Source organism: Kryptolebias marmoratus, linkage group LG9, assembly GCF_001649575.2.
Source record: "Kryptolebias marmoratus isolate JLee-2015 linkage group LG9, ASM164957v2, whole genome shotgun sequence".
NCBI classification, from domain to species: domain Eukaryota; kingdom Metazoa; phylum Chordata; class Actinopteri; order Cyprinodontiformes; family Rivulidae; genus Kryptolebias; species Kryptolebias marmoratus.
In genome coordinates this window covers 5,264,687-5,291,838 of record NC_051438.1, presented here as the reverse complement: position 1 = coordinate 5,291,838, position 27,152 = coordinate 5,264,687, and the positions used below count along the sequence as shown (strand labels likewise).

Sequence of the window (27,152 nt, the reverse complement as noted above, 5' to 3'; positions counted from 1 at the left end):
TCACTGCACTCTTGGAGTTGGGCCTTTAGCGCTGTCTTCTGTTCAGAGAAAAGTTTAACAAAGTTCTTAAAGAGGATAATGTTGAACATAATGTTGCAAAGTTTAGATTGCTGTTAATTTGTCACACATACATAGTGACTCACTTCCCTGCTTTCCTGTAGGTCCATGGCTATCTGAGTGAGCCCCCCATCCCCAGAAATGAAAGCCCCCTGCAGTACTGGAAAAGCAACATGGCTCACTTTCCTGCCCTGGCCAAGGCGGCACGCAAGTACCTTTCAGCTCCATGTACAAGTGTGGACAGTGAACGTCTCTTTTCTGCTGCGTCACATATCGTTGATGAAAAGAGAAACAGGATCCAGTGTGAAAAAGCAGAAATGCTTCTCTTTGTAAAAAAAAATCTGCCTTTGCTAATGAAGGAGGCCTAGACTGTAATCCACAGTCACCCACAGGTGGAAACACTGTTTCAGTGTTGGGGACATTAATTTTCAGCACAAGCTTTAAGTTGGAAAATGTGCAAATACTACCATGTATTTTTGTGTTATAGTTATGTCCCAGTTCTAATATTTTTGTTTAACAATTTTATAGCTGGAACTTAAAATTATTTGCATTTTTTATGTTTGCCTGCTTGTGTAAACACTGTTTCAGTGTTGGGACATTTACTTTCTTGAATATTTACTAATTACAGTGCAAGTGGGAAAATGTGAACCTATGGTCAGGATAGACTTTTATGTTTTGATTTAGCATTTTTCACAGATTTGTGTTTAACTGGAGTAGACTTGTGGTTAAAACATGTTTTGCATTTTAACAATGCCTTGTTGCCATGAATACTGCCAAGTTTGATCAGTTGACCTTGTCCAGCTGTTGTTGGCATTATTTAGATTTATGATACAAACTTACTCCTAAGAGTTTTGTCAGTTTAGGGAGTTAAGTTGTACACACTTGTTACAAATTGAAATTATAAAAAGTATCACTCCTGGTTACTTGTTTTTTATGTTAGCTATGCAATCTTATTTGAAAGTTACACTTTTTGAAAAATAAAGCATTAAAAAAAATTCAATTTGCATAATTTTCAGTCTGTGCAAAATTTGATCGTTCCAGAAATGCAAGTGTTTTTGTGCGTGGGTGTAATATCAGTAAATATCGGTTATCGGCCATAACAACAATATTAATATCGGATATCGATATTGGCCCAAATTTTCATATCGGTGCATCCCTAGTTTGAAAGCAGGATTTCATGTCTTTGTTCTGCGGTCTCTCAGATTTTCTGCTCGCGTGCAAAACTTTCTCTCTGCAGGGATCAAACCTCCGCTTGCAAACCTCTCTGCTCGCTTGAGAATTCTTTTCTGCTCTCTCACAGAACGAGGACTTCCGTCCCAGCCAATATAATGTAAGTGTTATACTGAGCTGTGGGAGACTCCTCTGAGGTGCGTTTGTTTCCTTTTTAGTGGGTGTGCCTGTGTGGCTACAAGCGATTGTAGCACCTGCTCTTCCTGCGCCACCCACTGGATGTAGGGAGAAACCACCTCAGCTTTCTTTCTTTTAAATTGTGTTACAATTTAAAGTTGCTTTCAAAAGAATGGCTGTTGATTTTTATCGGTTTAATGGTTTTTTAAATCTATATCTATCTATGTCAAGTGAAATTTATTTATATAGCACTTTTCAGCAACAAGACGATACAAAGTGCGCCAATATAGATTGATATAAATAGATAGATATAGATATCTATCTATTTATATCATATATATTTGTATCAATCTATCTATCTATATAGGTTTAGATATAGATAAATATCTATCTAGATAGATCTATATACATAGATTGATAGATTATCATTAATAGAAAAAAATATCAGACAGACAGACAGACAGACAGATGTGTAACATAAACACCATTTCCACAGCACACACAGACTGCTGGGCAGGTTTGCTTTAAATGTTCCTGCAGTTTGTTTCGAACCTGGTTGTTCCTAAAGTGGGACTCCTTCCGTTGAGCCCTCCACAGGTGCTTGAGTCTGGACAGGAACTCTGCTGTCAGCCGCAGCCGCCTGGTGTACTCATGTGTGAGGAGCAGCAACGAGCGCTGCTCCAGGAGCCTCCACAGAGTTCCGTGTTGCCTCTGAAGGTGGGGGGAGGGCCGGAGGAGAAGACCCTTCACACAGGCCTGCTGGATAAAACACACATCAACATGAGACATTCTGAAGGGTTTCAAAAACTGCCTAAAACCTCTAAATAATTTAGTTGGATTATAACAATCTCATTAATTTTTTACTCACTATATTTGTCGCAGTTGTATAGTTTTATTTTTATTCTTTCAATGTGTGAAATGTTACTGTGCATCCTGTGAGTTTCCATTGTCTGTCACTTCGCTGCTGAAACACTGAAATGTCCTCACTGAGGTACAAATAAAAGATTGTTCTGCTCTAATAATCTGAGTTTCAGTGCTTACTCATTATTGCATCCATGTTTTTATTTGTTTTTGAACAGTCTTTTTACATTTTAAACCAACAATTAGCAATGAATAAACACTTCCCCACCCCTAACAAACAGATAGAAGAAATAAAAGAATAAAGAGCCCGAGACATCTAGGAATGAGCTACAGACATCATGTCGAGTTTGAAGGTATCTGATAAAACTATCTTTAAGGAGAGAGAATTTATTTACTTTCTGTTGAAAAGAAACACAAATAGAACCAACATACAGATCTCTCCAGATTTTTATATCTAACCTAACCTATATAGACAAAGTGTTATACAAAAAGGATGGTTTGGAAAATATTATTTCCTGTGAGCAGAGCTCCAACAGAGTGTTTGCAGCCAAATTGGTGTCTAAACTGAACCCAGATTTTTAGACAGGCGGTCACTGTCACACTGTCACAAGTAGGAGAGTGAAGAGGAGAGAACAGTAAGGCTTTCAATGCTACCACATCAGTAGCTTCCACTTCCATAACCACCCATTATGTGAGAGTTCATTCTCCTCATACTGAACCCACTAGTTCAGATTTCTTATATTAAGAGGTTAGGTAGTACCATTTCCCCCCAGAGCTTTGGACCTCTGTAAGACTTGATGGAGCAGCCTGGGTGGTTTCTGGGTGGCTTCCTCAATGTATTCCTAGAATACATTGAGATAGATTAAAAAAATGTAAAAGAAGAGTGGGAAGATATTCATATTGACAGCTTTAATTCTAGTGGCCACAGAAAGATTGAGGAAAGACCATCACTCAAAACCTTCTCGTGTTTATGTATGAAAAGAGAGAAAAATCTTTTTTATAAAGAATAATCATTGTGTCAGCTGTGTACACTCCAAGATAGACACAACTGGAGTTGGATATCTTGAATGTCAGATTATCAAGCAGATTCTCTTTCGCCTCTCTGTTAACAGCAAATCAATTTATCAAATACATCTAGGACTGAAAGGGCAGAGGGGATGAAGCATGACGGGTCAGACAAGGCTAACAAGACAGGGTTACCTTAAGCTCCACACTGTTGCTGGATATATCAAGATGAGACTATAAAGCAATGGACAGAGGCTTCAGTACAGGGGTGTCCAACCTTGGTCCTGGAGGGCCACTATCCTGCATGTTTTCCTTGTTTCTCTGCTCCAACACACCTGATTCAGAGGTTAAATCACCTCTTCATGTTCTGCAGAAGCCTGTTAATCACCCATTGATGCAAATCAGGTGTGTTGGAGCAGAGAAACAAGTAAAACATGCAGGATGGTGGCCCTCCAGGACCAGGACTGGACACCCCTGCTCTAGTGCAATGGCAAATAAAAGACTTACTGGAATCCCTGCCTTGTAGAGCGTTGGAAGTGAAAAGATTTAGTTTGTGCCATTTGTTCTAAAAGTTGCCTGAGGGGCTGTACATAAAAATAGTACCCATGAAATAAAGTTTCCCCAAATCCACATTTTCTTAAAATACAAAACAAATAAACAACCAGTCACTCTCGTCTGTCAAACATTTTTTCAGCATCGTCAATTAAAGCCTCAGGTAGAGCATTTGTGGAGGGGTTGTAAACCACAATAAATACTTTCTAGAGATTAGTTTTATTGCAGAAAACCCAGTTTGATGAAGATATAACAGAGTTAAACAGAGTCTTGGCACCTGCCAAGTAACTTTGCCAGAACATTGAAGACTTTTTCCCTTTTTCAAAAGCAACAAGATCAACGCCTGCTTCAAGGTTTGGGGGCGCATTCCAAAGACTCAGTAAGCATCTCTAATAGGAATGTGGCCATCTGCTTCCAAAAGGTTTTATAGAATTCAGATGAGAAGCCATCTGGACCTGGGCTTTTACCTCTTTGTGAAAATTTGACTCTAATGCTGTAATAGGACGGTCCAGTTTTTAGGGCAGATTCTCATGGTCTTGTATCATAAATCCCTCTCCACGATAAACCCAGCTTCTGTGTAATCTCTGTAACTCACCTGGGGTGGTCCCATGTGTGCCCTGCCACTGAAACGCCACAGTCAGAAGAGGTTGTTGTAGAAGCTGGAGGCGTGCAGAAGACCAGGACATGGCAAAGTTCTCCTCTTCCTCATCCTCACTGCGATCGTGGAACAGCCATCTCAGACACCCCTGATGGGTTTAGCAAGATGCAAACATCATCAATAATTTAAAAACATCAATGTTAAACAGGTCAGCTTACTTACATATCAAACACATCTTGTAAAATCTGACAGAGACCAGATTCAAACAATTTTAAGCTTCACTGTCGACTGGCTAATCCCAGCCGGTCAGTGAACACACCAATAAGAAGTGAAGGAGTTCCCAAATGCACCATTACTAACCAAGTGATTTACACGACTGATGGGATGTGTTCAGTGTAAGACTTCAGAGTTAGGTGTCTGTTTTGTCTCCACAGTGTTTAAAATACACTCATTAGGTCCAACTGCTCCACAAACAGCTAATCGCCCAATCACATGGCAGCAACTCAACACATTTAGTCATGTAGGCGTGGTGAGGACACGTTAATTAGTTGTTTTGATAAATAATGACAAATAGCTGTAGTTTAATTGCTCTAATCAGTCGGAGTGGTTCCATTTGGTACCATCAGCATAACTGGTGACTGGGTAAAAGGGACTCCTTGTTTTTACACAAAATATAGTTAAAATGGGTTATGTTTTTTAAAAGGACTTAAGAGGTGTGTTCAGATGACTCTTCTTTGCATTATTATGAAAAAGTAAAGACATACAGATAATTCACTAAATTATATTATATTCCTGGATGTAGTGATGGTACTTTAACGCAAAAAAATATTTTTTTAAAAAGCCAATATTAAATGAAAACGTGGATTAGGTGTTTTAGATAATTGTACAAAAAGACACATCTGATGAGGGTGACTTCTTACAGGACCAGGTGAAAAGCCTGCTCCAGACCAGGCTAACTTCACATCTCCATGGTAACAGATGTTCACTGCTTTCGTGAAAGTGACTGAAGGAGACATTAGACCAGGCTAACCTGAAAACCCTGGCTTGATTCCTGTTCCTAGGTTTTGTGAACCATCCCTCATGTCTAAATAAAAGGTTTCTTTAATATTAGAATGGCTATGCCTACATATTTAGGAAACTGAAAGATTAAATGAAAAAATAAACAACTTGTGATTAAATCTGACAATTAAGATGGCAACACTTAATGAACACCTAAACACTGACTGACTTAATATGACGGCACAATTTTTAAATTTCATGTTATTTGACAAATCTGGTATCTGGACAGAACAATAATGGCCCACACAGTGCCTTGCAAAAGTATTCACTCCTCTTGATATTCTTTCTATTTTGTTACCTTAAAACCTGGAGTTTATTTGGAGTTTTAATTTGATTAAAAGCAATAATTCAACAAGAGTATGTCAGATCAATGAAACTGAATGGGGAAAAGTTTTGCTTTAAAGATATTTTTTTAAATCTAATTTTGAAAGGTGTGTGGACCAAGACCCTGGAGACAGACCTGATGGTGGAGCTGCTGCAGAAGGTGGAGACACAGGGGGTGGATACATAAGCACGTACTACTTTTCAATTTTAATATATTTTTAATCATTTAAAAGTTATTTCCCCCATTTAAGTTAATTATTCTGAAGTATTCTGTAGAAGTATTACTCTTAATCAAATTAAAAATCCAATTAAATTCCAGGTCCACCCCTAATGTCTTCCCGTACAGCTGATGGACGGACGCAGACTTGTTTGGACCTCGGACAGTTTAAAGGTCTGGTTCTACAATAAGACAGTGTTCTTACTCAGCTGTAGAAAGTCCAGTCCAGTTCCGGAGCATGTTGGACCGGAACAGAGCCGTTCATCTGCCTGTCTGTGTTGTATTTGATCTACCTGTCCTGTAAACACTGCTCTGCTCGGTAATCCCGGCTTTCTTCCTGTCTTTAAGCCGGGCAGAGAACGGGCTCAGCGGTGTCTCACTGCCACCTAGTGGACCGGAGGGCCGAGCGGCAGCTGTGCGGACAAAATTAGAAATAAACATTCCCTCATATTTATCATCTGATATGTTCGTGCTTGGAGTGTCTGTTGTTAATCACTCTCACCAGATTTTAGCTCAGTATCTGTTAAACTGACTGAGTTAAAGCCGTTTCTGTGTTTCCTAATTTCAGTTGGCTGCGGCGGCCATCTTGAGTCAGGGTGACTTCAAAAGTAAATCAGTTGTAGATGTTCATCCAATGATAAATTTCTGCAAGTTCCATTAAAATCTGCCCAGTGATTTATGTGATATTTTGCTAACACTACAGACAAATGAACACAGACATGGGCACAAACTTATTCGCTGCTTTGCCTTCAGGTGATAAAAACACAGGAAAAAGTGTCTGGATGAGGAATATATTGTGTGCTGTTTGACTCTGCAATCAGGGAGTGACAAACACAGGTGTGTGGTTACCATGGTGACCATGAGACGGGCAGCAGGTTTAACATTTCTTTTGATCTTTTCTTTTTACTCTTCTTTCCACTCACTGCTGAAACACAGGCAATAATAGATTTGCCTGTGCATGTTCATGTCTGTTAGCAAAATATCTCATAAACAATCAGTTAGGTTTTATTAAAACTCCCAGAAAGTCATCATTGGATGTATGTCTATAACTGATTACCTTCTGGAGTGAATCCAGTTCAACATGTCCACCACAGGACAGGCAAAGATCTGGTGTGGTAATAGCTGAGAGTCATTAACAACACGTACTGAGTGCTAACAATTTGTGAATAATCTTTTTTTCAAAATTTAACCAAAACAACAACTCTGTAATTTCTCATCATAAGATGAATTTAGACTAAAACTCCTAAATGATGGCTGGGGATATGCATTCCTTCGAGGAATGCTAGATTTTCAAAAAGTTTTCCCTTTTGTTTTTTTTTTAAATCAGAAAGTTGATGGCTGTAGGAACTTTGGGCAGTAACTGCATCAACACTCTGCAGAAGATCTTCAGAAACGTTTCAATTTAAATAATTCCCTGGAAGTGGAGACAAACACACAGACATGTTGTTTATGATTTATTTACCCTCTGCAGTATTCACAACAGTACATTATATATAATTTAACATCAGAATAAAGTCAGCCTGACGTGTTGGCATGAAGGAAATAGACTGAAAGTGAGAGACTGAATCATATGTTGGTGATCTGAAACGAATCTGTGGTTTAAAAGGATGCACCACTGAAGAGCTTCTACACGATCATCCAGCTGCCTTCCTCCACGAACTGGACCCCTCCGCCTGCCGGTGTGGGCTCAGGGGAGGCTCATGGAGCCTGAGTGGTTCCCAGGCCCACAGCGTTGGCGTAAGCAGACAGCAGACCGACCACCTGCCTGGTCTCCAGAGTGAGTCTGGCTTCAGTGAGCCAGTCCTCCACCACCCTCCGGGCCTCGCCCTGCAACTGGTTCACCAGTTTAGCTGCCAACTCCAGGTCTCCGTGCTCCAGGCAGTAACTAGCGTACGAGAGCAACTTAAAGGCGTCTAAATCCTCCCTGTTTAGGTGGCTGGGCGGAGCCTCCTGCTGATCCTCAAACAGCAGCGCAGCCTGAACGTAGGACAGGAAGTACTGGTACAGGGAGTTGTGGGACTCGTCTATCAGGGCGACCCTGCGGGCGAGTGAGCGCAGGGAGTTGAAGCGAGCTCGGAGCGAGGCCTCGCTGTACACGCCGCGCTGCAGCGACTCCTCGGGCAGAGCCGAGGCCAGAGCCGTGGCGAATTCGTTCTCACCGCAGCTGGCTCTCACAGCCTGCGTGGCGCCCTCCAGAGGCGTGCTGGGTGAATCGGCGCCGGCGGTCTTTAAGGCGTAGCTGAGAGCTTCTACAGAGAGCCACAGCTGGTGAGCTCTCCGGGCCTCCTCCTCTGCCACCACATGGCCTGGATTCACACGGAGACAAGCACGTCAGCAAGTTCACCAGAGAAAACAGGAATTAATCAGCAGCTCGCTTCAAAACTTCCTGTTCTGTCATCAACACATGAAGCTACTTTACTTCAAAGACCACAAATGGTAGAAATGCATAGTACAACAGCATAGTACTTAAAGGGTACAATTTCCTGGTTCACCCCCTTTAAGTATTGGCTGTATTATGCATTACTAACCAACAAACCATATTCTTTTTTTGAAACTACTTTTATTCTTTATATAATAAAATTCTATAAAGATTTGGGCTTCTTCAAACATTTTTTAATCTCTCTTTTTCATTTTTTTAAAAGATTATTTAATATTATATTTTAAAATATATCACTAATTACACCTTTAAAGTCAAATGCAGTAAAAAATGTTTGAAGACGCCAGAGACTTCATGAAATTCCACACAACGTATTTAAAATTGTAGGGGGGGTAAAACTGTTGCTAAGTTGCAACCTTATTGTCACTAAATTGCAATTAAAACTGGTTTGTTTTCTGTTCGTTTTTCTAACAATGAAGATAAATAAAGTTCTTCTCTTTGAGGTGTTTTTTTCTGATACCTGAGGATGTCCTAAAATGTACATCATACACAGGAGCCTTCAAGCTTTCCTTCAAACATTCAGCCTTTTTTCACACTGAGGTCCGTATCACACCTGCCCCTCATACTGAGGTTTCTGTCTCACTGTGTTTACGTGTTAGAGAACTACTGTACCTCTTTAAGGAGTTGTTTTGGTATTGGACAGGTAGGTTTTTATGGAAAAACATGCTTTGAGCTAAACATCTATAGCAGGGGTAGGCAACCCTGATCCTGGAGGGCCACCATCCTGCATGTTTTCCTTGTTTCTCTGCTCCAACGCACCTGATGTGAATCAATGGCTGATTAACAGGCTTCTGCAGAACATGAAGAGGTGATTTAAACACTGAATCAGGTGTTGGAGCAGAGAAACAAGGAAAACATGCAGGATGGTGGCCCTCGAGGACCAGGATTGGAGACCCCTGATCTATAGTCTAACAAGCCTACAGATGTAAAGATACTTTTATGAACTTGTTAGCATGCTCATGAGGTTTTAAATACTACGTTAAGAAAAATCATAGAGATAATGGATGGTCTTCAGGGACATATTAAGAACACAGTGAGCTCCACATTATATGTGATGGAGCATGATAGGCTGTGGAGGGTGGAGCACGGTGGCAGTTAATCCACCACCTGAGGCCCACAACACACACACACACACACTGGTGTGGCAAGAGTGTAGTGAGGTTGTCATTAAGTGTGAGGGGGGGTCTTAGCTTGGAATTTTCTGTGTGGACTTTGCATGTGTGGGTTTTCTCCAGGCGCTCCGGTTTCCTCCCCAAGCCCAAAAACATGCCTGTTGGGTTCATTAGTAATCCTGAAGGGACCTCAGGAGTGAAAGTGTGTATATTTATTTGTCTCTGCGTTGGCCCTGTGATGGACTGGCGACCTGTCCAGGTGTACCCTAAGCCCTCTGTTAGTCTTATTGTAAATGTAATGTTCTTAAACCAGATGGATGGATGGTTTTCTGAGTGCCTCTTACTGTCTATAGCCTCCTCTATCCCTTTAAGCCTTGCATAGGCAGCATTCATATCCAGAGTGAAGTTATCCAGCTGTTCCTGGGTCAGCTGGCGGTATCGTGTCTCCTGTTCCAGCATCTTACTGCTCAGGACCTGAAAACAATCAGAACGGGAACTAGGACAGATATAAAAACTACAAGCAGCAGGAATGGTTTGAAAATTTCAACTAATCCCAAACGGAAAAATGTTTAAGTATATATATATTAACCAAATTAAAACAAAGACAAATTAAAAGCTTATTTACACAGACACGTCTCAGTCCTTATAGGCTGCAGACTTTTTGCTGTTTGGTCATTTCTGTACAAATTGTGCTTCATTATTTTTAGGTTTCTAGAACATTCTTTATAAAGCAGCCTAAAAAAGTATTCAGACTCAAATATGCTGTGTTGCAGCGTGTTTAAATGTTTTTTTCTAATTAATCCACACCTCTTAACCCTTAAATATGTAAAACTGCAATCAATGTAGACAATTAATAAATACAATTAGCATAAAACACTATTACATTTTAGAGATTGGAGCCGTTTTAAGACAACAGTGATCCACTTTGGTCTTGGCCTCCCTCAGACTAACCATTAGCTCATCAGTCCTGTCATAATGAGGTCATTCTAAGAGCCATCTACAACCGGTAAGATACTAACTGTTCAGAACCCCAATTCAAAAGATCTGAACAATCACAAAGTTAAATTTTGGACCTACATGTCATCAACGAATAAAACCATTTAGATTTATAACTTTACTCCACTCTGTGATGTCATCACATTCTAAAACCTGGTCCACAACAGAAATAATACCACTAACCAATCAATGCTAAATGTGTATAGTGTGTGTGTGTGTAGACCTGTTCAGCGTCAGCTTTCAACTCCTGCTCCTGGACTTTAAGAACATCTCGAACGTGGTCTGTGTGAGCGGCTGCCTGACGGCGAAGCTGAGTTCTCATCTCAGCCTCCATCACTTCCCTTAACTCGGTAACCTACAAACACATTTAGGAGCAGGTGAGTAGCAGGTTTGTAGCAGGCAGTACGGCGGCACACGGCTGCTAACAGCGTACAGACCTTCCTCTCCTGCTCCAGCCTGGCCTCCTCTCTGACGTGCAGCAGAGCCGTATTTACAGATTTCTCCAGAACCTTCTGGTCCTCCAGTTTCTGCTGCTCCAGTGCTGTGTCGATATGGATCTGCTCCCTGACCCGCTGCTCAGCCAGCTCTCGGTTCAACTGGTCAATGCGTCGGTGTGCGTGGGCGATCAGGGCATTCAGGTCATCCGCTGACAGTTTACCAGCTTGCAGAAAAACACAGACCATTTTAGTTTAGTTTTCACATTTAGATGAAGAGCATGCCAAATGTTTGCCAGTTTTATATCTAGTTGCATCAGACAGTTATTTGTGTGTGAAGCCGGGTTCACACGATGCTTTACTTTCAGTGGGGGACAAAATGACAGGATGATGCACTTTCTACAAGACACGTGGATCTCTGCAGAATGAAAAGAATTTCTCTTTTTCCATTTGAAAGAAGCCTTCTGAAACCTCCAGATTGAAACCTTTTTAATCACAGCTTCCATCAACTGTAACACCTCAGGTTAGCGTTAGAAACTGGGGCAGCCTGCTGCCACTTAATGTGCAGGAAGTCAAAGGTCTAATCAAACCAGTGCGTGTATGTGTGTGCGTACTTACTGAGGCTTTTCCAGTTGGCCTGGATCTCTGGAGTAAGGCTACTCACTTCTCTCTGGAACTGCTGCTTGGCCTCGTTAACCAGTTCGCTGTACTGGGAGACGACCTTTGCTTCGGATTCGGCTGACTGCACCTATGGAGGCAGGGAGGCAGGGAGGCAGGGAGCAGATGTAACTTCTGACTGTGGACCAGGGAGCTGCACAGTCTGTCAGGTCTTCCTTTGTGCTCCAGTTTTCAAAGGTCCATCAAAGTAGTTTCCCCAAAATGCTGTGTCACTCAGAGACTTCTACAATAAATGTACCCTCCAGTGCCTTTTTGTTTTCCAGTCTTTGTTTAGATGTTCTTGCCGGGGCAGACCGAGCAGTGATGGCTTTTATCCCCTTCTGTATTTTGTAGGGTTATGTTTGTAAGGCAAACCTTTTTGTTTGTTTTTTCTTTGAGCTGCTGTTACACTCTGATGAGCATTGTTTCTTATTGGTCGTGGGTCACACAACTCTTGACTTTCATTCAATTCGGAATATTTCTATAGCTCCAATATACAACAAAGATCATCTAAGGGCACCGTACAAAGGAAAACAAGTCCAAACAATAAATCCAACTCAGTTCTAAGTAGGGACGTAACGAGACATTCATCTCACGAGACCAGATGAGATTGAGGTCACAAGGTGAGGTCAGGACTCTCTGCAGGTCAGTCAAATCCTTCCACACCAAACTCCCTCATCCATGTCTTTATGGACCTTGCTTTGTGCCCTGGTGTGCAGTCATGTTGGAACAGGAAGGGGCCATCCCCAAACTGTTCCCACAAAGTTGGGAGTATAAAATTGTTCAAAATGCTGAAGCATTAAGCAATTCTTTCACTGGAAATAAGCGGCCGAGCTCAACTCCTGAAGAACAACCCCACATCATGGTCCTCCCTCCACTAAACTTTACACTTGGCACAATCCAGTCAGACAAGAACCATTCTTCTGGCAGCCACCAAACAAGACCATTCCATGAAGATCTCTCTGCTCTGTTCTTGAGCTAATCTGAAGTTTGGAGGTCTGTAGCTGTTGATCTCTGTGCTCTGTGCTCCCAGAGGAAAATAAGCTGAGCCACCATATGATAAGATGCCTTTAGGTGGGAAAACTGAGGTAACATCTTAAAACATGGAATTTAGAAAATAAAAATGAAATTTGGAAGAAATATCTGACTTCCTAAGATTCTACAATATACTAGACGTACATTATAATGCTGATTTGTTTTCTTTCTGTTTATTTTATCCAGTAGTCTACATTTAAATAAATACGTCATCAGTTATTTTAAGGGAAAGTTAAAGCGGAAGGTGTCAAAGAAAATCTTATCTTCAAAGTAATTCACTGTTCTTAAGTATAAAAAATGTAACTTCTCTAAACTCAGAGAATCTTTGTTTTCAATTGTGAATATAATATTGGCCAAAATAATTTAGATTTTTTTCCCATAATTGAGGAGCGCTACTGTCAAACATGGCAAATGCTGATTTCAGGACATGAACAGGGAGCATGTGGAAGAGATACAGAAGGGTTTCTGACCAGAGAGCCAAAAGTTCCCCGAGTTAAAGTGAAAAATAACCTGAGTGAAGGCAGGAGGACTGCTTTCCAGCTGATATAAACTGTAGCTTCAAACACTTACCTGTAATATTAATTATCTATAAATAGATTTGGATTGAATCTTTAAAACCCAGAACATTTTAATGAAGTTTCATACGTTTCAGCAACAGGACGGGACAGATGGCAAACACTAATAATCAGAAACCTACATTTAAAAGAAAACCAAGCTCAGCTGTATTATTTCTAGTTTGAGTTGGAGTCTGAGAGGACTGCTGACTGAAACTCATTCATGAGGTGACTCTCCAGAACAACTCTGAATCAGGTTTTCTACCACAGCTGTGGTTCAGCGATATCTTAAAAACTAACACCAAGAATAAAGAAAATAATTCCCAGAGAGCGATATCATCAGCAAAGAACATTTAATAGAACAGGGGCCTTACCTTAGAGACCACTTTATCCAAGTCCACCACCATTTTATGGAGATTCTCCTCTGCTGCTAAAATCAGAGGACGTGCTGCGATAATCTTCAGACCTTTAGACCTGTCAATCACCGACTTCAAACCGTCCAAAACTTCACTGCAACAAGTCCATAAAGACACAGAAAGACAGTTTCAGAGAGTGTATGTGGACCAGCCTTCTCCTCACTGGATACAGTACAGTGGGCTAAAACAGTCCACGTTTCTCTCCATTTAACTTGACAAATCAACATATTCTGAGCAGGCCCCACCATATATTATATCATATAATCAAATTAAAACACATTTAAGTTCCAGGTGGATGGCAACAAATACCAAACGGGTGAAAACGTGTACATATTCACAGGAATTGGCCTGACTGATCCGCTCATTCAGCAGAAAAGTACTGGGATTTCTGCTTTTATACTTTTCAAAATATTTAAAGCCATTTTAGCTGTCAAAATACACAACGTTTCAATGCTTTTGATTGAATTTTTATGCTTCCAACACGTTTTCTACATTATTAAATGATTGTTTGGGGGTTAACGCAACTGAAACGCATCAGGGTTTTTGTAAAAACGGCAAATATTCCTCGCCTTTGTTTACAATTAAAATCGGCGATCCGTCATGAAAACTCTCCCGGCGCAGCTCATTTGCGTATGACGCCACTCACTTGTAAACACTCGGTTCCCGCTCCGACAGCCCTGAAGAAGAGGACCGGGTCGTCAAGCTTCTGACCGAGGTGGGAGAAGACCCACCCCGGGATAATCTATTCATGTCACGTCACAGACTCAAGACTTAATATTTAAGACCGTCCGATGGGCGCTCGTTAGTGTTTGAATGTAAACAAACGACTGGTAATCGTTGGCAACAAAGCGTGACTGATGATTTTGCTCATTTATTACAAAGCATGCTGCAGACATTTGCTCATGAATGATGTGTATTTAGTGGTTGTTCTTAATTTTAACAGCTATTATGGCTTCAACTTAATATAAATAAAACTCCCCAAAGAAAAACACAGATCTCTTCAGTCCCTTCAAAAACATCATTTTCTATGAAATCTGTTTTTGTCTTCTTATGCTACTTTTAGCTTTTAGATAAGTTTGTTCATTTAAGCTGCTGTTTTGCTTATTTGAACATTTGTAGGTTTAACGCCGTTTTATTTTTAGTCCTTGTGGCAAATTTTAGCTACTGTTTTTGCTCATTTTAGCTAAAGCATTTGTTTTGTCAGTTTTACTATTTGTTCAGTAATGTAATTCAGACTGCACTTTGTGTGAAAATACTTTCTCTGGCTTCCTTATTCTGAAAACACGCAGAGCCTCTCCTAACACCTGCAGGCAGCTTTTCTAATATTCCTCTGCTGTGTTTCAAACTAAGACTTCAGATCAGACCACGTGTAAGGAGAAATAATACAGAAATCCTGATAATTAGTAAATGTTCACAAAGAAACAAAAAGTAAGAAAAACTCAAACAGCAAAGAAGTGATTTGAAGATCAATAATAAAATAATCTGAATTAGTTCATCTAACAACCAGTGATTAAAACTAAAATTATTTTCACATTGAATGAGTGTGTGTGTGTGTGTTACTTGGCTTTCAGAAGAGCAGCTCTGGCATCTTTCACAGCGGTGGTTCTATCTGCGAGAGCAACTTCTAGATCCTTCCACTGGGCTGACTTCTCTTCAAATGGAGCCTGGATTTAATCAAACAAGTACATTTTTAACACCAATTCATTTTAACTTAACTTAACTCTGGTGCAAATTCCTGCCTACTGCCTTGTAGTATGCTGCCAACAAACCTCAGGTTAGATATCCATTCTCATTATCTTTTATATTTACATGCAGTCTGACAAATAAAACTGTTTAGCTTCTTGCTGTTTTATTAACCGAACAACATCTGTGTTACTACAGTGATGTGTGTGTGTGTGTGTGGAGCCCAGACTGTGTTAGCGTCGGAGTCCTGATGGTGCTGAATGCAGCAGTCACAGAAGAGCCGAGTGAACTGGACTGAGCTGACGTGCTGATCAGGTGGACCGATACATCCAGCAGCACCAGGACACAAACACAGTCTGTGGTCCACACACACGTTCACACACACGGACAGTTGTTTGTTGAGGAAACAGCCAGAAACATTAGCTGATGTAGCGTTCTTTCACACCAGTATGTTGTTTTATAAGCCTGAAAAATTATATATAAAAAAAAAAACAGGTCCTAATTTGATTAACCATTAGCCTAGCCTAAATGAAGACCGAAAAGGTACTAATTATTGATACTGTATTTTCCGGACTATAAGGCGCCCTTAAAAGCTTTCAATTTTCTCAAAAAACAACAGTGCAGCTTATAATCCGGAGCACCTTATATATGTAAGAAGTCATAATGTTTTAGTACGACTTTGGTAACCTACAAAGCTGCACCGCTTGCAGCATTAAGGCTCAGTTATGGTAGCAGGGCTCCACGTGGACCTGAGCGAGCGGTGGAGGTGTTTATACTTGATGCTTACGTCAGTGCAGCATCCTCCCGTGAGTTTTGAACCGTTTGATTATCTTTGTGATCGCTCATAGAAGGATCATATAAATGCTGATGCAGGAGCACCAGCTCCACTAGAGCACCGAAATCCGCTAAAAGTTACAAGAATTTGGAGGTGCACGACGATGCACCTTATAGTCCGGTGTACTTTATATATGACAAAAGATAAAAATAGACCATTCCTTGACAGTGCGTCCTATAGTGCGAAAAATACAGTAATTCCACAGAACATCCCTTCAGAAATCAGACTATCGCCTTCTTCAGACTGAATGATTACATTTAAAATGGCTCCTTGAATAAACATTGTTTGTGATTAAATTTAAGAATTAAAACTCCAACATTTAATCAACACCTAAATACGAGACCCTCCCTGACTTAAGATAATGGTGAGATTTGACAATCTGAGGTTTATTTTAAATCTTGGAACCTTTTTTACAGTAAACGTTTCAATGTCTGGAGCATTGTTGAGAACAGGATGAGAGGACAGGATCAGGTTGTGCTTCTGACACACAGTTAACTCATGACTCAGGGTTAGCTCAGAACCTGCTCGCCAGCACCAGCAAATAATGAAGTAATTCAATATTCTCCAACAAAACAAAGATACTAATGAATTAACTTGAATATTAAGTGTTAACTGAACTTTTTAGCAAATCCAGACAAAATACAAAAATGTTTACAGTCCACTCTACATACACATGATCAGAAAACAAACCCATAGATTGAATTAGATCAACACCTAAATATGCTGCATTGACTGACTGACTTCAGATGAGAGCAAAAGGGTTAATTTGGGTTTTTTTGACAATCAAATGTCAATTAAAATGTTTCGGCAGTGGATATAAGCATGTGTTATTGCTGGTTCAGCCTGGTATTTCTACCTGGGATATCACTGGGAGGAGAATTAGTAACTAGTGGAGTTTCTTTCTGACTGAAATCCGAACACTGCCTGAAGTGGACAGCCTCTTCCTGCACAGATCACCTGCTGTACTCCAAACGCTCTGCTCCCAACACACCAGATGTAAAACAACACTAAAACCCAATGATTCACCTGCTTTCATCTGACCGTGCATTTCCTATACATTTTCCATTTCCATACTTTTCTCTACTCAAGTGTCAAACTTTTCTTTTTTTGAGTCTTTAATAGAAAACGTTTGGTTGGGAAACCTGTGCTCTGATTTATAATACAATGGAAAAAGCTGTGAATGACTTTTATCTGCTCTACCTTATCACTGAAAAGCTCCACAGTGTATAAGTAAAGTATGATCAATGAGCTGCAGTTGGACAAACATATAACAAGAAAAATGGCATCACAGAAGGAAAGCTGGAGTTCACGGTCTTATCTAAATACACACCAACGTATGGAGGGACTGTGGACTGAACTGCAGACTCTGTCAGAAGACAGCATCTAATTTAACAGCTGTGGCGCAGCTAGTCGAGAAACCTGTTGGCATTTGTAGCAACTATGGATTCTCACTCATAAAACCAAGACAATGATGGGCAAAAACCTTAAACTTGATGTGGTAAATGAAAAAACATGAAAAATGTTCTTTTCTTTTTTTTTTTACATACAATCAATGTCTAAAATGTTCTTAACCAAGCATTTCCTAGAAATATGGATTTTATCTTTTAAAAATGGCAATAGGGAACAGAGTGTAAAAAAATGATCACTTTTCCAGACTTTTTTCTGTTTTTAGGTTCCTTCTTACTTAATATCTTCATATGTAGCTCACTGCACTCTGCAGTATTTGGCTTCGGATGGTCAAACAAGCTTGTTGTGTTTCTACCTTTAGCATTATTTGTACTTTTGATTTTTGCTCCAAACAGTATAACCGCCAAATCAATAATTTGCCATTTTCCACTTTATGCCCGTGCTCTCTTCCTGTCTTGCCTCCTGAATGAGCTGAAGCTTAATCTTTGGAAAAGAAACTGATTTCATAGAGCCCTACAATATATTGGAAGTGAACCATATTGCTGATTTTATTTCATTGTGTTTATTATTCTACCCAGTAGCCTATAATTAAATAAATACTTCATGTTCATTGTTCTCGAAGAAAATTCATGTTCAAAGCGATTTACTTTCATGAAGTGCAATAAATGCAATGTTTCAGACTCAGTTAATAATCTTTTTCAATAACCCTGATTATAATATTGATTAAAAAACTGATTATTACTGTTTGTATATCTGAGCAGTCCTACTTTAGTGCTAACATTTTCCCATCATTCTTCTTGTTGGAGCTCTGTCCTCTTGTAGCCAAACCAGCAGCTCACCTTTTAGGCACTAAATCATCAACTGAAGCCAATATCCTCTCACCAGCCGACATTATTTTCCCCTCACTGTTCTGAATGCGTCACATCGCTGTTATATTGCTATTGTGAGATGGCATTGGTTATGATAGAGCAGCAGTCAGCACCTCTGCCTCCATGGCCTCCTTCAGTTTGTGTGTGTGCTGGCTGATGGCCTGCAGCGCCGCCTCCTGAGCTCCGATGGCCTGCAGCGTAGCCTGAGCTGAGCTCGCCAGGGAGTCCTCGAGACTGGCTGATACAGCTGCAGAACAAACGCACAAGCTTAGAGGCTGAAACTAAATCTGACTGTACAAAATGAGCACTGTGCTGCACTGAATCTGCTTGTGTTAAGATCTAAACTCAGACTGTATCACTTTGTGAAGAAGGGCTTTTGCTGCTCATGTTTCCTAAATGAAAAGGCTCATTTGCAGTGTATCAAGACACATACAACACATGAACTGGATATTAAGACTTGGATTCAGTAGATACATTTTAATCATTAATAGAAACAAGAAAGTCTTGGTTGTACTTCTATGTAAAAAGCCTGTGAAGATTGTTTCTGTATCTTCATTTTGTGTGTGGTAACCTTACACGCCAGAATGTCACTTTCTTTCTGGTCTTGTTGGGCCAGGCGAGCTGCTACTTCTTCTACCGGACGCTCTTTCATTGGTTGTGCTGCCGCAGCTGATTCTGGGTCAGGATGCTCATGGCACTGCTGACAGTCCTCTGTGGAAAACACACACAGTGACGTAGAAATGTGATACACTGAAACAGAGCTGCACTGGAATGGCCAACCACAGCAGAGTATGTGCAGCTGAAGGGAGAGTTCCTGCAGCCATCTTGGTAGGTGCTACAGCCAGCAGACCATCAATATCTATGGAACAAACCTGCGCTCAGCAAAAGAGCCAAATGTTTTCTTATAATTATCAGAACCTTAACGTCAAAATTGATTGCATTTTATATAAATCTTTTTTCCCAATGCTAACTCCCAAAGGGGGGTTAGCATATACCAGCTAACTAAATATTGACTTAAATAACAGCCATTAGTCAACCAACCTGGAGTAAAATCTATATGCTAAACCAGGAGAGGGGAACCTCCGACCTCTGGGCCATATAGGGGCCTCAGAACTTTTTAATCCAGCCTTGTTCCTCTAAAGAACAGCTCCATCCCTCACAGAGACATTTGGTTCTCTGATGGAAGGAGCATCAAAGAATCAACACTTTTTCTAGAACCGTGGCCTGAAAACACCACTGACTGGTCAGAGTGACTCCTCCCCTCGGGGAACCAAAGACAGGAGGGGAGGAGTCTCCACTGGAAAAGTAGTTTATTTTAAACTAATGGCCTAGCAGTCCTTAAAGGAATGCATGTCAAAGTTTTAGTCTAAGATCATCTCGTGTTGAGAAATGACAGATATGCAACTGTTCAGGTCAAACTTTGAAAAGAATGTGATATGGTGACATGTCACACTCGGAGTATGTGTTGTGGATGACTCTCAGCTACGACCACATCAAGTGTTTTTCATTTCATTTTTTCTCAGTTCATTTTTGATGTCAAAGCATTGACATACAGTGGTGTGAAAAAGTGTTTGCCCCCTTCCTCATTTCCTGTTTTTTTGCATGTTTGTCACACTTAAGTGTTTCGGAACATCAAACCAATTTAAACAATAGTCAAGGACAACACAAGTAAACACAAAATGCAATTTGTAAATGAAGGCGTTTATTATTAAAGGAGAAAAAAAATCCAAACCATCATGGCCCTATGTGAAAAAGTGATTGCCCCCTAAACCTAATAACTGGTTGGGCCACCCTTAGCAGCAACAACTGCAACCAAGCGTTTGCGATAACTTGCAATGAGTCTTTTACAGCGTTCTGGAGGAATTTTGGCCCACTCATCTTTGCAGAATTGTTCTAATTCAGTTACATTAGAGGGTTTTCGAGCATGAACGGCCTTTTTAAGGTCATACCACAACATCTCAATAGGATTCAGGTCAGGACTTTGGCTAGGCCACTCCAAAGTCTTCATTTTGTTTTTCTTCAGCCATTCAGTGGTGGACTTGCTGGTGTGTTTAGGATCATTGTCCTGCTGCAGAACCCAAGTTCGTTTCAGCTTGAGTTCACGAACAGATGGTCGGACATTCTCCTTCAGGATCTTTTGGTAGACAGCAGAATTCATAGTTCCATTTATCACAGCAAGTCTTCCAGGTCCTGACGCAGCAAAACAGCCCCAGACCATCACACTGCCACCACCATATTTTACTGTTGGTATAATGTTCTTTTTCTGAAATGCAGTGTTCCTTTTACGCCAGATGTAATGGGACACACACCTTCCAAAGAGTTCCACTTTTGTCTCATCGGTCCACAGAATGTTTTCCCAAAAGTCTTGGGGATCATCAAGATGTGTTTTGGAAAAATTGAGACGAGCTTTAATGTTCTTTTTGCTCAGCAGTGGTTTTCTTCTTGGAACTCTGCCATGCAGGCCATTTTTGCCCAGTCTTTTTCTGATGGTGGAGTCATGAACACTGACCTTAACTGAGGCAAGTGAGGCCTGCAGTTCTTTGGACGTTGTTGTGGGGTCTTTTGTGACCTCTTGGATGAGTCGTCGCTGCGCTCTTGGGGTAATTTTGGGCGGGCGGCCACTCCTGGGAAGGTTCACCACTGTTCCATGTCTTCGCCATTTGTGGATAATGGCTCTCACTGTGGTTCGCTGGATTCCCAAAGCTTTGGAAATGGCTTTATAACCCTTTCCAGAATGATAGATCTTAATTACTTTCTTTCTCAATTGTTCCTGAATTTCTTTGGATCTCGGCATGATGTGTAGCTTTTAAGGATCTTTTGGTGGACTTTACTGTGTCAGGCAGCTCCTATTTAAGTGATGTCTTGATTGACAACAGGTGTGGCAATAATCAGGCCTGGGTGTGGCTAGAGAAATTGAACTCAGGTGTTAAAAACCACAGTTATAGTATATTTTAACAAGGGGGGCAATCACTTTTTCACACAGGGCCATGATGGTTTGGATTTTTTTTCTCCTTTAATAATAAACGCCTTCATTTACAAATTGCATTTTGTGTTTACTTGTGTTGTCCTTGACTATTATTTAAATTGGTTTGATGTTCCGAAACACTTAAGTGTGACAAACATGCAAAAAAACAGGAAATGTGGAAGGGGGCAAACACTTTTTCACACCACTGTATTTCCTGTTTCCCAGTGGTTTTACAGCGATGCTGTTTTATTGTCTGTATGCTGACATAAAGGGGTTTTCCTCAGTAAAAGTTACTGTTTTCATGTTTTCTCTGGCTTTACGATGCATCCTGGGAAGTCAAACAACTACCTCCTGTATCACTGCAAGACAGGTATAATTATTTTTCATCTAATGATGCTCTGTTTTATTTTAAAAAATTTATACATGTAAAAAAAAATTGTGCGTCACCCCCAAAACCTAATCAGTTGTAGACGTACACCGAAGGATTACGATTTAAAAGTTACATTAAAAACTGTTAAGTGGTTCATTAGCTATTTAGTTAACAGACACACACAGACATTGCCCTGTTGGCGTCAGGTGGTAATGAGGGTTGAGTGGTGGAGAGCTGACCTGTTCCTGCTGCTGCCTCCGTGTCACATGGAGCAGGAACCGATGGAACCTCACTGATAGCTGAGATGATCTGAGTTGCCTCTGCCGAAGCTTCTGTTAGGACACAGATACAGAACAGGCCGTTTGTTGGCGGGCTGCAGGTTTTATAGACCCTCTGTCAGTTTTACATGGAGCAAATGTTGCCAGTAAGCTGAGGCTGATGCACACAACCATGCAGTAATAATCTGAGCAAATGCTGTCATGTGCCGGCTCAACTCCGCCTGTTTGCTTACCGATGTTGTATGATGTATGGCAAGCTGCTGTGCCATATAATCAAATCACACTCCTATCTGTACTTCAGATATCACTAACATCATTTGTCCTGCTCACCCTGGGACTCACCCTGAATGCTCTGTGCAGACTGTGCTGGTACTGAAGCCGGACTCTCTGCTGCTTCCTTCAGTCTCCTCTCTGGCTTTGCTTTGGACGTTTTCATGTGTTTCTCCATCATAGACGGAGGCTGGCTGGACTCCACCTGAAACACACACAGCCGTCAGAAGTGCTCACCAACCGTTCACATTTCATCCTTGAGCGTCTTTAACAACACTGTCCTGTTTTGTTACCTCAAAGCTGGGATTTTTGTAGAGTTTCTACCATTTGAGTCCCTTTAATGAACTCCTCCAGCTCACCTGGTTCTGGTAGTTTCCAAAAATATTTAGATTCTCAGCCAACTTGAGGTCTGAACTCTGACTGAACAATTTCAAGACATTCAAAGGAGTCCTCTTCAACCACCTGAGTGTTTATTTAGCAGGACGCTTGATGTCACTGCCATGCTGAAAGGTTAAAGGTTAATCTCCATTTCAGAACCTTAGGATGGTTGTTTTTCTTATTAAGACTTTTTTTCAGTTCTACTGTATGCAGAGATATGTTGAGAGATGAGATCTTTTTATTCACCACCTCATGTTCTGACCTGTTTTCTGAAAGGAAGATCAGCTTCTTGAGGAGGTCCCAGAGCCAGGCCGAACAGCCAGTCTGAATACGGCACATTCTTCTCCACGGCAGCTCGGAACTTGGGGTCCCATTTGGCATAAAGTACCGTGCCTCCAATGCCACCACTTACTGTCAGCAAGCCAGCAGCGACCACTTTGGAAGCACCGCTGTGATGGAGGAGGGCAGGACAGGAAGAAGTGAGTTGTGATGTGTAGACTGAGGTGTGATACGTGCTCTGAAATCGGAGTCTGTTACCTGCTCTGTCCTGTTGTGTAGTGCCTGTGGAGCTGCAGGTTAGTCAAAGGGCTTCTCCCACAGTTCCTCTAAAGGACAGAAAAAAAGAAGAAAGGGAAACATTATTCACCAGAGCCCAACGAGCTCCAACATTACTGCAGGAAACAACAGCAGCTTTATTTGGCATTACGTACAGTGAACATGAAATGCTGTGAAACATGTTTTTCTCTGGCTCTCTCGCTCAGATCATAAAACTAAAATAAAGTTCAAATTAAAGATGAAGACAATCGCATCAAATTAATACAACTTTTCCATTTAACTAAACCCTTAACTATTGACAATAAATCTGTTTGCCCAGTTGCCTTTAATTCAGTTTGTAAATGTGCAAAATGTAAAAACTCAACCAGAATGCAATGATTTGTAAATCTTATAAACCCATATTTTATTCCAACGGAACATAGTAAACATCTCAGATGTTTAAACTAAGCAATTCTAACATTTCTAGATTGTATAGCAGCAACACATCTCTTGAAAGCTGTTCCAGGTCCATGTTTCCCTCTGTGAAACATCTCCTCTTCTTCTAACATCAGTCTGTAAACATCCAGGACCTGAGGAGAGGAGCTGCTGGAGGTTTTAGAGGGATTCTTGTCCCATTCTGCTCTGATGGAGGATTCTAGCTGCTCGACAGTCCTGGCTCTTCTTTGCTGGATGGGACCACATGTTGTTCTAAAACATGTAACACTTTTCTACATTGATGGAGCCTTTCCAGATGTGTAAACCGCCCCAGAGGCACTAATGCACCCCCATACCATCAGAGAGGCAGGCTTTTGAACTGTGAGCTGATAACAGGCTGGATGCCCCTCTGGCTCAGAGAAGAAGCAGTGTTTCTGGATGGTGTTCACATCTGGCTGTTTCTTTCCCTGATAGAGCTTTAAGCAGCATCAGTGGATGGCACAGTGACCTGCGTTTACAGACAGTCATTTGTTCCTCAGTCCATGCAGTGATGTCCAGAACAGAACCAGACCTGTTCTTAATACAGTGGCCCCTGAGGGATCAAAGATCACACATCTTTCAGCCTTGACCTTTGACCTCAGAGATTTCTCCAGATTTTTCTAATCTTTTCATGATATTATGAACTGTAGCTGATGGGAAATTCAAAGGCTTCCTAATTTTCTACTGAGGAACATTATTCTGAAATTGTTCCACTATTTTAAGATGGATTTTTGCAGACTGGTGACCCTCTGCCCATCTTTACTTCTGACCAATTCAGCCTCTCCAAACTGCTCTGTTCTCATCCAGTCCTCTTCTTGACCTGTTTGCTGTCAGTTAACCTCATTAGTTGTAAAATGCTCCTCCAGCTGTTTCCTATTTGAACCACTTATATTTACAGCCTTTTGTTGCCTCTGGAACAACTGTTTGGAGATGTGTTGCTCTGATAAAATTCAAATTGATCTTGTTTTCTAAAAATGGTACAATTTCTTAGTTTAAACATTTGCCATGTTTACTATGCTCCAATGTGAATAAAATATGGGGTTACAAGATTTGCAAATCAATACATTCAATTTTTAATTTACATTAACACAACGCTCCAACTTTTCTGGAGTTAGGGTTGAATTATGTCCTGAATGACAGTTTCCACCTGCATAAAGGTGAAGTCATTTCAACCATTAAACATGAATTTGCCTTTTTTCCAAAGCACAATGGTATGACTGTTGGTCAAAAATAATGACATCTGCATTTCAAACTGTTTCTGAAGAGTAAGAAAACATATCAGCATGTTCCCAACATGTCAATATAAAGAACTAAACATAAGTGAGAAGAGGCAGAGGTATGGAAGAAACCAAAAGGGACTAAAGTAGATCTACGTTGTCATAAGAAAACATTAAAGACTAAACATTCCTTGAAGGAATGCATATCACCCGCCACCTTTCATGCCAGAGGTTTGATCAAAAATTATCTTATGATAAGACATGAGTTGTAGTCATTTTGTTCAAAGCTTGAAGATGGTGTAGGTGTTCACCCAAGAATTACTTTCTGAGAGTTTTAATAAAAAAATGCCCAGTGGTTTATGAGATATGAGATATTTTGCTAACAGACAAACACACACAGGCAAAAACATTAACGCTTTCCTTCTCCTTTCGGTGGCAGGCGATAAACAAATAATGAGCCTGGCAGGAACCATCCAGCAGCCTTCGGCTAGTGGTTTCAGTGTGTGTGTGTGTGTGTGTGTGTGTGTCATTGTTTCCACAGCTGGAAAGGAGGCGGAGCTTTAAACTGCTGCTCCTCTTCATCAGAACCTCCTCTAAGTCTGAGATTCATATCCTCTCCGCTCCAGGGTTGGACCAGTGACAATGGTTTTGTCTCTCTGTGTTTGTCTGTCTGTTAACAAAATATTTCATGAACCAGTGGACAGATTTAAAGGAAACTCTCAGGATGCAATCATTAGATGTGCATCTACACTTGGATAACTTCTTGAGTCGACCTGGCTCAAGATGGCCGCCCTAGATAAGTGACCTTAGGAAACACAAAAACTCATTCAGTTTTACAGATGTCGAGCTGAACCTTGATGTGGTGGTACCTGAGAGTCATCCCCAACACACTCTGACCGGGACATCTCGCGATATCTCATGAGGTCACAGAACGTTATTTTCAAACGGCTACAACTCCGTCAGTCTTCATCACAACATGATCCGAGTCTAAAACTGTGGGATGGAAGGCGGCGGGCGATAATGCATTTAACTCACAGTGAGGTGGTATTTAGGCCTGACTTGTTTTGGTCAAGTCACTGTTATCTCCCACTCAAAGAGAGGTTAGTTGTGACCTCTCAGACCTCAGTTCTACTCGGGACATTTAATGTTTCCCGTTAACGACCCGCGGAACCTTGAGCTAAAGCTGCGGGTCACTGAATGACACACGGCGGCAGAAGAGTCTTACCCGGGCTGTGGACCGAGCTCCTCGCAGACAGATTCTAAACATGCTCCTCACTTGTTATTATTGTTACGATTGGTTCCGTTTTGTTCTCAAACCCGACCTAAATCAAGCCGCACAGCCACACTTGAACTGCTCTTAGCTTCTCGCTCCAGTCTGACAGCTTCTTCTTTAGTCTGCAGGCTTCACTTCCGGTTTAAAACCGCCCTTTGGGGCTTTGGCGCCACCTGCCGGTCAAACATCCACTCTGTTCGGTGAAATTTGACATGTAAACAATAACCATCAATTCAAAGGGAATGAAGGTGAGTGGAGCTCTTCAGTAAGCTCTAATATTTTTGTCCTTCAGAATAAAATATGTTCGTATTGAGTCTGAGTCAGTCTACTTTAATAAGGCAATAAATCAGTTTCCCTCTACCTCCAACAGCTAAAAAGTCTTCCGTATTTTGAGGAATAATGTGGAGGGAAAAAGAGATTTTCTATTAAATGTCCTGATCATTTTAGATAAGTTATTAGTCCACAAATACAAATGCACCAAAACTCAAGAGAACTGCATCTGTGCCAGCAAAGTCAAACAAGTAATGGTTGTACATTATAAATACATTTAATTTAATTCCCTTTTGAATGCTTAGTTTTTGTTTTGTTTTTTCTGTTTTTGTATTGTCTTGCATGATGATCTGTTTTTATTTTTATACCGTTTGTCCTAGAAAACAAAAAAAGATTGAAGGTTTCTCACCATGTTTTTTTACATTCTCTATTTGGATAAAGTAAAAGAAAATAAAAATGTCTAACATGTCAATGTTTCTTTTGGATGACATTATAGTGTCCCAATTTTCCTTTAATCCATTCTTCTTTTCTTTAACGTTTTCAGTTTTGTGCTTTTAGGATGTCTTCTTCTCTAGCTGTGGGTGTGTCATTATCAGTATTGTTGTTATCATCACTGCTGGGACTGTTAATCACTATTTTACCTTTATTGTGTAAATGCAGTCAGTATT

At 40.8% G+C, this 27,152-nt stretch overlaps 2 protein-coding genes across 5 annotated transcripts in view; both read right to left on the bottom strand.

The window, feature by feature from the left end:
- ccdc142 (coiled-coil domain containing 142) overlaps positions 1-6,372 on the bottom strand; it is a 23,125-nt gene extending 16,753 nt beyond the window's left edge. Inside the window, exons 1-3 of one of the 4 annotated variants that reach the window (XM_017423127.2) lie at positions 6,226-6,372; positions 4,418-4,568; positions 1,957-2,163 (exon numbers count right to left, since the gene is read on the bottom strand). In XM_017423127.2, the coding sequence (XP_017278616.1) occupies positions 1,957-2,163; positions 4,418-4,432 (222 nt within the window). In that variant the 5' untranslated portion in view covers positions 4,433-4,568; positions 6,226-6,372. Of the gene's footprint in view, positions 1-1,956; positions 2,164-4,417; positions 4,569-4,642; positions 4,738-4,780; positions 4,891-6,225 lie in introns of those variants that run through there. The other 3 variants (XM_025007396.1, XM_025007394.1, XM_025007395.2) reach the window with 3 other exon arrangements.
- Positions 6,373-7,461: 1,089 nt separating this feature from the next.
- Positions 7,462-26,347, bottom strand: immt (inner membrane protein, mitochondrial (mitofilin)). Its single transcript, XM_017423141.3, has 14 exons — positions 26,167-26,347; positions 23,254-23,321; positions 22,979-23,165; positions 22,411-22,543; positions 22,030-22,122; positions 19,032-19,166; positions 18,569-18,702; positions 15,222-15,325; positions 13,620-13,755; positions 11,618-11,747; positions 11,003-11,226; positions 10,789-10,920; positions 9,914-10,043; positions 7,462-8,326 (listed from the first exon to the last, which is right to left on the bottom strand). The coding sequence occupies exons 1-14, from the start codon at positions 26,206-26,208 to the stop codon at positions 7,719-7,721; spliced, it is 2,256 nt and encodes a 751-aa protein (XP_017278630.1). The 5' UTR covers positions 26,209-26,347; the 3' UTR covers positions 7,462-7,718.
- Positions 26,348-27,152: the final 805 nt, after the last annotated feature.